This window comes from Peromyscus eremicus, chromosome 7 (assembly GCF_949786415.1).
Source record: "Peromyscus eremicus chromosome 7, PerEre_H2_v1, whole genome shotgun sequence".
In the NCBI taxonomy this organism is placed as follows: domain Eukaryota; kingdom Metazoa; phylum Chordata; class Mammalia; order Rodentia; family Cricetidae; genus Peromyscus; species Peromyscus eremicus.
Window position 1 is genome coordinate 98328898 of NC_081422.1, and position 13416 is coordinate 98342313.

Consider the following 13416-nt stretch of genomic DNA (forward strand, 5'->3'; position numbering starts at 1 on the left):
TCCCAAGTGTTGATTTACAGGAGTTCACCACCACGCCAGTGGGACCCAAACCACACTGTAACTGAATTTTATATGTGCAGTCAGTTTTCTCTCATTAAATGTTTGAACACAATTGTAACACAGTGTTTGATGTTGATGACCTCATACACAGTGTTAAGCCACTTTCTGAATAGAGAATTAATGATGCCATACTAGTAAAGGAACGGAGTCTGTTCACAGGGTTGTCATCTCCCTATGGGCTCTCACAGATATTTGGTTTGGTTTGGTTGATTAGTCCTGGGGAGACAGAAGCCAGGGACTCAGGCACGCCAAGTACGTGCTCTAACTATGAGATACATACAACCCTATTTTTTTTTCATTGTTTTGAAAAATGGTCTAGGGGTTGGGGATTTAGCTCAGTGGTAGAGCACTTGCCTAGCAAGCACAAGGCCCTGGGTTCGGTCCTCAGCTCTGAAAAAAAAAAGAAAAAGGGTCTAAGTTGCCCAGGTTAGCCTCAAACTTATGATGGAATTACAGGCCTGTGCCACTGAACTCAGCAAGTTTCACTGCCTTGTTTACGTTTCCCCGCAAATATACATGTAATAAAGCTAATTGAATAAAATTATTTCAGGTGTCCTGGCTGTGTGAAGAAAACAATTTTCAGGGATAAAATTCAGTCTAGAGCATAGGAGGTAAAACTGAAGGCCTCTTGTTCAATCTTTGTAATTTCCAGAGGTATTTATTTTTCCAAGTTTATTTTTTGGAACATACATGTTTGTGTGTAGACTATATCCTAATACATAAACATTACACAAAAATTACTTTTCCTAAAAGATGAAAAATCTGTCAATAGATTTTCTTGAACTTGTTTAACTGAGCTGGACATCAGGACACTGCACAAAGTATTCATAAACTGTACCTTATTCTACTCATGAAATGTTCGAAGTGGTCCACTGTAGTGATGTTGTAGTTGTGAACTTCAAACAGAACATCAGGGTTAATGCTCCTGAGAGGGGAAAGCAAATGTTACATTTTTGGTACGGCCTTTAAGGTAAGAACTGCCTGGTTTGGGTTTTTGTTCCAAGTCTATGCCCTGCCATGCAGTCCTGCTCAGCCCAGTACCTGCTATGCAGTAGAGGCTGACCTCAAACTTGGGCCACTCCTCACACGTGCCTCAGCTCCCTGTGTGCTGGTATTTGCAGCAGGTGCCAGTCAGCACACGCCACTAAGAACAATTCTTAAATGGTCGGGGAAAAGTCTTTTTCAGAATATTTCATGGTATGAAAATAAAATTCAGACTTCAGAGTCTAAACCTCAGGTCTTACTGGAACAAAGCATGTGTGCGCCATCATTTTGGTATAGTCTAGGGCTAGTCTACACTGTGGCTCCACAGCTAAGCAGTGCAGCAAAGATGAAAATAAGCACACTCTACACACGACCCAGGACTAAGAAGTAAGAGGATTCTTTGCATAATTGTGAAATATGCATTTCATAGCGAAAAATCCAAGTCCATTTACACTTAGCTTAGCTCGGAAAACAGGTACACAAAACAACAGCCTACTGTGTGTGGCCCTTTGCCACACTGCAGTTAACAAGATCCAGTGCGTGGGGCCCTTTACCACACTGCAGTTAACAAGATCCAGTGCATGGGGCCCTTTACTACACTGCAGTTAACAAGATCCAGTGCGTGGGGCCCTTTGCCACACTGTGGTTAACAAGATCCAGGGCGTGGGGCCCTTTACCACACTGCAGTTAACAAGACCCCAGTGCATGGGGCCCTTTACCACACTGCAGTTAACAAGACCCCAGTGCGTGGGACCCTTTACTACACTGCAGTTAACAAGATCCAGTGCGTGGGGCCCTTTACTACACTGCAGTTAACAAGATCCAGTGCATGGGGCCCTTTACCACACTGCAGTTAACAAGACCCCAGGGCGTGGGGCCCTTTACTATACTGCAGTTAACAAGATCCAGGGCGTGGGGCCCTTTACCACACTGCAGTTAACAAGATCCAGGGCGTGGGGCCCTTTACTACACTGCAGTTAACAAGACCCCAGGGTGTGGGGCCCTTTACTATACTGCAGTTAACAAGATCCAGGGTGTGGGGCCCTTTACCACACTGCAGTTAACAAGATCCAAGGCGTGGGGCCCTTTACTACACTGCAGTTAACAAGATCCAGGGCATGGGGCCCTTTACTACACTGCAGTTACCTCAGGGTGTTCTCGGCTGCTTGCACTTTACTCAGTCCTGCTTGATGAGGCTGGAAGAAAAGTCGATTCATGTTGGCCAGTTCCACCTTGTCATAGTCAAAGAGCAGTAACTGAAATGAAAACAGTGGTAACAGTGGTATTTCAGTAAAAAATGACATTAAACTAATGGATTTTCCATTTGATAGGCTTAATGGTAGCAGTGTAGTAACAGTAGTTAATTCTAAGGCACTTGGTGTTTTATAGTGATTTACTAAATGTCCTGTGAGGTAAATGCCTAGCTCCTCTTATCCTCAGCTATTGACAAGGGGCCTTGCTGAAGGGCACTCAGCTAATGCAGGACTCTGGGTGCAGCAACCCTCCCCAACCCAAGGCTGTGCTGCTTCTACAGACCGCCTCAGTGAGAGAGGGAAGCTGCTCCGTTTCACTGAGTGTTGCAAAAATTGTGTCAAGATCTTACTGCATTCCTTTTTCTTTTCCTTGACTCCCTTTGTATGACAGACCACATAACCAAGCTGAGGCTAAACCTCATTACTCTAAAGACAGTTATCAACCAGTTAATTATTTTCCTTGCTTTCTTCTTAGGTCTGCTTCAGTGTCTGCCAATGTACACTCCTCACTTAAAATGAGTACATAACATTTCTTATCAGTAAGAACAGGTTAGATTCTATGAATCTGTAACAGTGAAAGCTTATTCTCTCATTTTCTTTCTTTTTTTTTTTTTTTTTTTTTTCAGTGCTGGAGATTGAACCTGGGACCTAATCCATGCTAGGTCACTGCTCTAACACAAAGCTACAACCCCAGACCTGATTTTATTCTTCTCAATACAGAAACTTAAAAAAAAAAAGCCTATGACAACACCCAGAGAACCTTTAATATCTTACTGACAGAGATGCCACTTAGGCCTTTATAACTCCAAGTCCTTGAACCAAGGCTCATTCAATAATATTTACTATGTCAGACAGAGCATTAAATCTGAGTTTATAACTTCTAGTTGGCTTTTTTAAAAGAAGTAGACATTGTAACTGCCACTACTTGGCTTAGGTCACAGGAAATGACATCGACCTTCCGGCCTGCTGCCCATCTGGAAAGCAAAGCGGCTGATGTGGACTTGGTGATCCAGGGAGCTGCAGATACTTGCAGAAATAAGAAATGGGCTCTGGGTCTTCTAGGCACCATTTCCCCACTAAACCTAACCATTAGCTTCTTGCTTATGTGTTTTACAGCTAGAAGAAAGACTTCCTGAAGCTTATCTGTTTAGTCTTAGAATACCTGGGCATACAGTGGGATCACTGGCAGAGTTACTGAAAATGCAGGTGTCTGCATCTCACTACCAGAATTCCTACTACCTACTGTGGGTGTAACCGGACATGAGCGGTTCTAATTGCAGCGGTCCTCGAGAATCACTGCTCATCTAGCAGCATCTGCATCACCAGAAATTGTTAGTGGGCGAAAAGCACTTCCCCAACATTAATCTGCAGTCTATGAAAAGATAGATTCTGATTCACAGTTGTTTGCGCTGCACCTTAAGTCTTCCCTCCTAGCAAACGCCCAGGCAAGGCTCCAGTGGTTCTCAGTGTTTGGTTTCTGCACTGGCAGGATTACCTGGAAACTAGTTATGACAATTTTCAAGTTTACCTGACACTACAGGATTAAAGCCACATAACTGAGGTCTGGCAGTCTGTTTTAATATGGCCACATATTCAACTTTTAACTACTCAAGCATCTCCAATATCCTGTCAATCAATAGGGTACTCAAGTCATCAGCAAGCAATATTTTGGCCTGCTTCTGTAAATCACTTCAAAGATATTAAAATTATAATAAGCATTTTAAGTATTTTATTGGCATCATTTTTATATTAATAAATGAGGGCCAATTTTGCAACCGCTATCTTTTTTTTTTTTTTTTTGGTTTTTCTTCGAGACAGGGTTTCTCTGTGTAGCTTTGCGCCTTTCCTGGAACTCACTTGGTAGCCCAGGCTGGCCTCGAACTCACAGAGATCCGCCTGGCTCTGCCTCTCAAGTGCTGGGATTAAAGGCGTGCGCCACCACTGCCCGGCGCAACCGCTATCTTTTAATATTAACTTATTGACAAACGATATTGGAGAATGTATGTTTTATGAAAATAGCAGGGCAGATAATTGTAGAAAACTTATCTATTCAACCAATAAGTAACAACAATAGTCCTTGGCTTTATAAACCTAAGATTGTCAGATTAAATTCTGGCAGAAGGTAAGTTACTTCTTTTTTACAATTCTAGTCCATTTTTAAAAGAAAACAAAATGGATTAAATAAAAAAATCTAAAACATCCCCTAGATTATATTCAATGCTTTCCATCCTGTGTGTGTTTAATTGAGCACTTAAAAAGATTTTCAAGATCTGAGTGCTTCATTTGCACACTTTATCCATTTAAATGTCTTTTGTATCAAAGGGTTAAATAAGACAAAACTCTGTTTTTAAAAAACTATTGTGGGGAACTTGGAGGAGTGAAGGGAGGGGAGGCTTCGGTCAGGATGTATTGTATGAGAGAAGAATAAATAATTATAATAACTTAAAAAAATACAGTAGCCACTTGGCAGAAACCTGAGTTCCTCCAGAGCCCACACTTCTTGAGATCAAAACATACACCCAAGGTTGTAGCCTGTTCCTAAAAGTTGCACTCCGCTCATCAGTTGTGCTATCTGCAATCATCCGCCAACAATTAAGAGTGTGGGGCTGACTCTGACCACTCAGAGTGGGGCCCAGGAGCCCTTACATCAGGAATACAAACTCAGCAGAACCCACGGGGTGGGCTTGCCTACTTGATTTGGCATGGCTATGCACCCTTCTGCAGAAGTAAAATTTCTGCCTTGCTAAAATACTATAGATCTATGTGGTCTTTTTTGGGGGAGGGGGGTACCCCAGAATCATTTCTAACTGGTTCTGTATCTAAAATAATTCCAAATTACTTACATATTACACTACCCTAAACAAAAGGTCCTCAACACAATTAAATACCCTTTGTTTAATTATCAATAACACCGAGCCTTTGTCTGGAGAGGGATATGACTCAGCCTCGAGAAGAGCAATTTCCATAAACCTAACAGAAATCATAAACCACTGACTGATTGGCTGAGCAGAAGAGTGCTAATTTGTACCTGATTCGCTGCAGGAGTGAACAGTTCCCTACTGGACAGGCAAAGAGAAATCTTTTTACCTTACCAATGCCACATCTTGTCAGCATTTCAGCAGTCACACTACCAACTCCACCAACACCCACTATGGCTACAGCGTAAGTACGGATTTTCTGTGAAACAAAGAAGGATACATGTGCTGGTTACTACTCTCCATTTGATTTCTCACCAGAAATTATTCTCTGAAATCGAGTTCAGAAGCTTGGGAAGGTGCATCATACCTCATAGTCACTGACAATTCCCATCCGTTTCAAGGCCATCAGGCGGCTTAAAGAAAAAAAAAAAGTTTCAGAGCTTTTGCAGTCTTTTCTTATTTTATTTTTATTTTTTAATGTGTATGGGTGGTCTGCCTGTATGTACGCTTATACATGCAGAACTGAAGGTACACGAAGTGCCTGCAGAGGCCAGAAGAGGGTGTCAGATCCCCTGGGACTAGAGTTATGGCAGTCACCTGCCATGTAGGTGCTGGAGATCATCCCTGGGTCCTGTGGAAGAGCAGCTAGTGCTCTTAACCACTGATCTCTCCAGCCCCAAGCTTGTAATCTTTTAGTTAACAGTGATATTTATAGACACACACCATCAAAGAAAACAATCACCAAAATTCAATTATTACTAATTCAAAAGAGGAATCTAGCTGGACATGGTGGCAGGCATCTGTAATCCTAGCACTCTAGAGGCTAAGGCAGGAGGATTAGGAGTTCAAGACCAGCCTGGGGCACAAAGCAAATATGATGACCTACTGATCTTAAAAGCTAACTTTTACTAGGTAAGAATAAATCACTAAGTAGGTTTAAAAACATGGACTTTCCTGGATGTAGCCTGTGAAACAGTATTTTTCTTCTAAAGAACCTTCTTTATCCTCATGTGTAGCCAAGATCTACACTAACGGCTTAAATATTAAGGGTCAAAGTGAAACGTTATTATTTTCCCATGCTGTGTTAGTATATAAAGAAAATGAAATAAGCTCATGTTCTCTGTCCATAATGGATGATGTCTAGTTTTGGAAGCATCTGTTGTATCCCAAGTACTTCAGCTACTGCTCCTCTGTTCTATTATGTGTGTGTGTTTGTGTGTACATAATATGTACATAAAATGTGGGTATATTAAGTTTTTATTTGTTTGTTCTTCATGGCACATGTGGATATTAGGATGTTAGGAAAGTCAGCAGGCCTCTGGGCTGACCCCTTTCCTCCCACTTTCAACTCCATGTGATCATATCTATAAATGCACACTATTACAGTATTTTCACCTCGTGCTTTTCAGTCTTCTGAAGATTTTACTCGTAAATGTCCATCATTGCTGCACAAACATTCCTGCCCCAGGAGCCTTGGCCATTTTTGGTTAGATCCTACTGTTCACTGCTGGGTGGGTGCTTTAGAACTTCCCTTTCCTCCATAACCTCCTTTCCTCAAGGCAGCAACCATGGCTTCCTTATGCCTAATCTCCTGCATGCTTTCACTTACTCAACCTAACTCCAGTAGTTCTCTAAACTTCTCTACAGACATTCACACTCATGAGTTTCCAATTTCATCATCTCAGAGTGTCTCTGGACCCACCACACACATTGCTCTCTTTCTGGAACTTCACCCATATCAAAACTACCCAATTTTTAGCCACGCTACTTAAAGGCTTACTGACTTACTGGGGAGAAATCTAACGCCACTCAGATTCCCTTGTTTACTACAATCTATTTAAAGTAGCTATAGAACACTCACTTTTCTCACCAACAGAATGAGATGGAAATAAAAGCAATCCCAGGGCTGTGGTGAGAAAAAAAACATATGGAACTGAAAGGTCTAACTGCATGCTACTGAATGCAATCTTGTATGAAGCTTGCAATGTACAACCGCTGTTTTAAGAACTTCACATAAACTGACTGTTTCAGTCTTCATAACTATGACAGAAACAAACGTCCCAAATCTGAAGCAGCTTAGCAGCTGTTAGAAGTTACTGGCTATTTGTTAAGCTGAGAAATTAATTTACTCAGTCTTGACGCAGAGGCCTTCCCCTTAACCACTGCTCTGCATTCTCCCTCATAAATTAGTAAGTCCTTTAGGGAGAGCAAAGGACAGGAGTAAGAAAGCCTTGTAAGCTGATAATCAGATGTTCCTGAGCCCCCTAGTAACTAAGTCTCCCTCGCCCTGCCTCATCTGCGTTACACTGACAGGCCTTTCAGAAACTACTCTATCCTTGGCAGCTTTACATGAGACGTTATGTTCTGACAGAGCTTACTAGCAATCAGCCTTATGCAGAGCGAGGTAGACTAATAAAGAGTCAAGGGTGACAGGAAACTGGGCACGGGCACAAGAGCTGCACCATATGGATGCCTGGCTTGGATTTTTTAAATAAAATGATATTTTTCCTCTGTGCAGGAAAAAGGAGTCTCACTATACAGCCTACGCTGGTCCAGAACTCATTATGTAGCCCAGGCTGGCCTGGAACTCGCGACACCCACCACCACCTCACCCTCCCGAAAGCTGGGATGAATCGTGAGCCACCACGCTCGCCAAGGGTTATCTTCTGACTAGCACTAAGACGTGGCCTTGCCCATCTAGGAACAGGACCTCCACAACAGGAAAGGCGCTGCAGGAGGCCGGCTGAACCCCGCAAGGGGAGCGTGGCCCTGCCCGCCCCGCCAGGGATCACCTGTAGGGATTGGAGTCCACCACCTCGGAGCTCATCTTCTCGATGCGGGTCCGGCCGCCCACGACCTGCCGGCTTCTCTCCCTGTCAAGTTCTCGTTCCAGCTCTTCAACCCGCTGCCGCAGCCGCTCCACCGACTCGGCCATGGCTGGGCCCCCGGCGGCCTCCGCTCCCAGCCTGGGCCTCCGCCGCCGCCGCCGCCCCACGCTGCTTCGCTGGGCCCACGAAGTGCAGGTGGACTGGGCACAGCCTTCCGGATCCCGACACCCGGGAAGAGCCTCCAAGCATCCCAGTTAGACACGTCTCCGCCACGCCCTCCGCTCTTCCGGCGCGCCGCTTCCGGTGCGCCGCCGTCATGGCTCCCCTCGGCAAAAACACTCCTCCTAACGGTTGGCTTTCTTCTCTAGAGCCGCTAAACCAGGCCGCAGCAGGGCCAGCGTCATATGTGTCCAGATCAGGGCGACAGCGATTCTGTCTTTCTACTCTAGGAGACCATGAGGAACACCGAGGTCTTTTCCTCCGTGACCCAAGGTCCTGGCGGACCCTCTTCTTAGCCGGACTAAACGGGCCTTCCGCCTGATGCGTCATTGAATCTAGGGTGGACGATCTCTGGGTCTTCACTCGTCCGAGTGATGTTTGTGACCTTGTTTTTCTATAAAATCGAGGCCTCCAGCTCTGTCGCTGATAGAAAATTATAAGTTGGGGCCCACAGCAAGCGCTTCCTTCATTTCTCCGCCAGACCCCAAGTCACTAGAGTCAGCTGCCCACACGGCTTAGCAACGGCGCCCAGAGTTCACGTGATTGGCTTCCGCTAAGCCCCGCCCTGGCCACGCCTCCAAGCTCTAGTGTGTTTTTCCTTCCGCTGCGCTACCTCTGCGCTGTCCGGTTTCCTCTTCTCTGTACCCTGTGACAGCAGTGGCAATCATGGAGATGGATGTCACCAGTGACACCGTGGAAGTGCTACCCCAGCACAAGTTGGACATCAGGTGCCTGGAGGCCTACCTGAATCAGCACTTGCCTGGCTTTGGGGCAGATCCCCGGGCTGTGCTGACTGTTACCCAATACAGGTATCTACCATAGCTTTCGCCTCCACCTGGAGCAAGTCTGTGCTTGGTGCTTTTCTGCCTTTGGCCCTGGGTGGGTTTCTCATTTGTCCAGTCACGATTTCTTTCCCTGCAAGGACGCTTCCTGTGTGGCTTGTCCTTGAATCCCGGGCTAGTCTGAATTAGAGGGCAGTAGTAGAGGCACAGTGTCCATTATGCAATGCAATCTTGTTAAGAACTAAAATCGTGTGCCTAACTCACTGAGATGGATGAAGCTGGACGCTTTGGGAGAAATAGAAACCTTCTGTGACCTTTCCTGCTACAATCTAAAGATCATTTTCTGAAGGGCTGGTGCTATTTTGTTTAATTGACCTTAGTCGCCTGAGTCTAGGTTAATGACACCACCTGAAGTACACAGATTCAGACGCTAGCTTTCCACTTAGCCATATTCAGCACCATGTCAGGCCTAAGTTTTTGAAACAAGGGAATTAAACTGGGTGAGGTGACCCTGGGAGTTCCTGTCCCCACTGACAGGTGAATCTGACTTTAATCTGATGTTTTGCAGTAGATAGTTTTTCATTTTTATATGGTCCCAGTATAAACCATTTTATATGGTTCCAGTATAAACCATTTTATATGGTTCCAGTAAACTGTGTCTTTCAATCTAGGGATTTAACTGTGACATAAATCCTGAGGCCAAAGTTTCTTTCTTGTAACATTTGCCTGTTCCCATTAGTCTTGATAAGGAAATGAAGTTATGTAGGTGAAAGGGCTTAAACATTGAAATATATCGTATAGAGGTGAAATAAAGAACAGTTGACACTTCTAAAATTAATGCTTTGTGCTGTAAACAGATCAAAGTTCAATGGTTAGTCCACATCGTGTGGAATTTGGCCAGCTTCTCATTTGAACATCCTATCCTGCTTTCGGGTAAACCTTTCGGGTAAAGGTGGGTAAACCTTTCGGGTAAAGGTTATATATCTTCAGGCTGCTGTGGTCCTGTGTTATTTAAAAATAATTCTGAATTAAGTTGATGTTCACCAAAATTATGCTCAATAAATGAAATTAGTTATGATACAAAAATTACTTCTGAAACCAAGCCTGGTGCTACATAGCTTTAATCCCAACACTTGGAGGCCAAGGAAAGATGAATGTGAATTTGAGGCCAGCGTGGGCTATGTAGCAATCCCTGGTCTCAAAAACTATTTTCCCAGAAATGTTATATAAGTTTGGTTTAGTGTATATGTATGGAAGTACGGACTCAACAGAGAAGATACATTCATTTCCTGGACAGATGAAAACATTATAAAAATTTAAAACATACTAGGCCACAAAAATATCAAAAACTTTTTAAACTTTGGGCCAGTGGGATGGCTTTCTGATAAAGGTCAGATAAAGGTACCTGCTGCCAAGCCTGACGCCCTGGGGTCAGTCCCTGGAAACCACTTCTCATAGAAGGAGAGAACCGATTCCTGAAAGTTGTCCTCTGACCTCCACACATGCCCCCCTCAATAAATAAATATAAAAAGAAAAAACACGTTTTCACAATATAAATGCAAACTTTTTTAACAGGACAAAAACAGCCAACAAATACCATATACAAACTAACTGGTTCATATGTTGACGAGCCAATGAGCTACATGGTAATCGTTTATTAAAATAAGTATATACACTGGGCGGTTGTGTTGCACACCTTTAATCCCAGCACTCGGGAGGCAGAGGCAGACGGATCTCTGTGAGTTCGAGGCCAGCCTGGGCTACAGAATGAGTTCCAGGAAAGGTGCAAAGCTACACAGAGAAATCCTATCTCGAAAAAAAAAATTTAAAAAAAGATAAGTATACATTTGTATATCTTTAGCAACCATCAAAATATGACATTCAAAAAGCTCTGATAACATTTTTTAAAAACCCAATTACCTAAAGACCAGTATAATAGGTGTGCAAGACCTTTGTATAGGACATGACAAAACCTTATTAGGAATTTTTAAAGAATGTTAGAAATTTAGAAATAACATACATGAACAGGAAAAGTCGGTACTGTAAACTTGCTTTTTGTTCCAACTGATCTATAGATTCAAAGCAGTGTCAATCAAAATCCAATTTTTTTTTTCTCTAATTTGAGAAAAACACTTCTAAGTTTTCTGTGAAAGACCAAAGGGCTAACAGAAACATTCCTAAAGAAAAACAGAGTGGGGAATTTGAATTAAGGTGGCATATTATTAGCACACAGGTAATTAAATATGTCAGTGAGCTAGAGTTCAGAGAAGACCCACATGTTTATAGAACTTACGAGACAGGGCTGACACTTAGCATCAGCTTGGCGGCAGTGGGAAGAGCATGGGAAAAAGATCTTTCACGAACTTGTGGTGGAATAATCATACCTATGAAATGTTATTGTGTGTAAGGAAAGGACCACTCAGGCTGTGGTCTCCGTCAGTAAATAGAGTGCCCCCTGGTGTACATGAAACTACAGGTCAATCCCCAGTGCCACATAAACCAGGAATAGTCTGTGGTGATACCTGTAGTCCTAGCACTTGGAGACAGAGGCAATAAGATTAGAGGTTCAAAGTCACCCTTAAACAACTTCACAAAATTGTCCTCTGACCTCCTTATGCATATGGTGGTATACATGTTCACACACATCATGTATATGCATGATATGTGTGTGTACATATGTATATATCCAGCATTGACTAGGATATGAGACATTAAAGACTCATTAAGGTATGAGTAACTATAACTACTGTTGACCAGCCTTTGACATTATCCTGTAATGTCAAGAAAATTTTATGCCAGAATATCAGGAAATCAATCTCAGAACATTCATTGTGTTGCTTGTAGTAGAAAAACTCTAAAGCACAATAATATTTATTAGTAGTAAAATGAAAGAATAAATTACTCATTTACATAGTGGACTACTATACACCAGTGAAAAAGATTCAACCACAACTGTACATAACACATATAAAACAATGGACAGATATAGAGCATGTTGCTTAAGGAGATAAACCTCAAGAGAACAGTAAGTATGAAATGCAAAACAGTTATTCAGAGATAAGGCAATTTCTTCAAGATAGAATATGGCGTTTGTCTCCAGGTAGTGATGGCACATGCCTTTAATTCCAGGTGAATCTCTGTAAGTTCAAGGCCAGCCTGGTCTACAGAGCAAGTTCCAGGACAGGCTCCAAAGCTACACAGAGAAACCTTGTCTCAAAACAACAACAACAAAAAATAATATGGCTTTTGTTTACTATAGTTATTCTGTGCCTTCTAGATTTTGTAAACATTCTTTTTAGTTATGCAAAAAATTTAACTTTCAAATATTAAGTCACTTTGGGAATATAAAATATCATTAAACAACAATGTAAATGTAGCTTGATACAATAAAACTTCCGTCTTGTAGCCTCATGCCTAACATGTGCCCGGCACTGGGGTTGGTCTTCTGCATTCTCCACTCTACGTGAAGCAGACAGACAATAACAAACAGGATTTCTAGGTATTATTTGCAGGTTTATGTGTGGTATGGGGGGGCAGAAAGTGCTGAGGACAAGGCAGGCAGGCTGCATTGAGAAGGTAGCAGTCAACAAAGACTAGAAGAGGTTGAGGATGAGACCACGGAAGCTTTCCAGACACGGAGGACCACTGAGGCAAAGGCCAGGGATGGGGAGTGTGCGTCATAGGCTGAGAAATCCCGAGCAGTGTGGGCTCAGTACCCTAAGTGGGGCAACAGGAGCCCTGCCGATAGTCATAAGGATTTTGCCCTTTGCTTTGAGTGGAAGTGGGAAAGATTAGAGATTTCCGAGGAGAGGAGGAAATAGTTCGTCATCTCTGTTGTTTTTAACAGAAACTCTGCTTGCTGTGTTGAGAGTTGACTGAAGAGGGCAAAGGTGAAAACAAATCCAGTATGTCACGGAGTTCCAGCAGAGACATTTGTGGCACAGACCAGTGTGGTGGGGTCAAATAGGTGAGAGGAGATGTCAGTGTGGGTAGATTTGAAAGAACGATTGATTAGACGTGGGCTAGGAACGGGAGAGATGGGGCTGTTCTGCTTTTGCCATGGTACCTAAGCATGGGGTTATCATGAACTAAAGTAGAGGTGACCGTAGAGGGTGTCATGGTTTGATGGGAAATGTCCCTGCAGGCTTAGGCCTTTGAGCTCTCTGTCCCTGGCTGCCAGAACTGCTTCAGTAGTTGGTGGGGCTGAGGCAGGCAAATGTAGGCAAAGTGTAACCTCTTGGCACCCCACTTGGAGTGCTACCTTTCTAATAAAACACTTAGCACCTGGGACCCCTACCTGAATCACTTAGCACCTGGGACCCCTACCTGAATCACTTAGCACCTGGGACCCCTACCTGAATCAAGCTGCGGT

The 13416-nt window shown here is 43.4% G+C and overlaps 2 protein-coding genes across 2 annotated transcripts in view; one reads left to right on the forward strand and one right to left on the reverse strand.

Moving 5' to 3' along the window:
* Positions 1–898: 898 nt before the first annotated feature.
* Uba5 (ubiquitin like modifier activating enzyme 5) lies at positions 899–8323 on the reverse strand. The gene is made up of 5 exons (XM_059268490.1): positions 8008–8323; positions 5583–5628; positions 5390–5474; positions 2191–2300; positions 899–985 (listed from the first exon to the last, which is right to left on the reverse strand). The coding sequence occupies exons 1-4, from the start codon at positions 8148–8150 to the stop codon at positions 2287–2289; spliced, it is 288 nt and encodes a 95-aa protein (XP_059124473.1). The 5' UTR covers positions 8151–8323; the 3' UTR covers positions 899–985; positions 2191–2286.
* A 51-nt stretch (positions 8324–8374) lies between these two features.
* The window catches only part of Acad11 (acyl-CoA dehydrogenase family member 11), a 76308-nt gene continuing 71266 nt past the window's right edge, over positions 8375–13416 (forward strand). Inside the window, exon 1 of the mRNA XM_059268488.1 lies at positions 8375–9071. Within this exon, the coding sequence (XP_059124471.1) occupies positions 8929–9071 (143 nt within the window). The 5' untranslated portion in view covers positions 8375–8928. The remainder of the gene's footprint in view (positions 9072–13416) is intronic.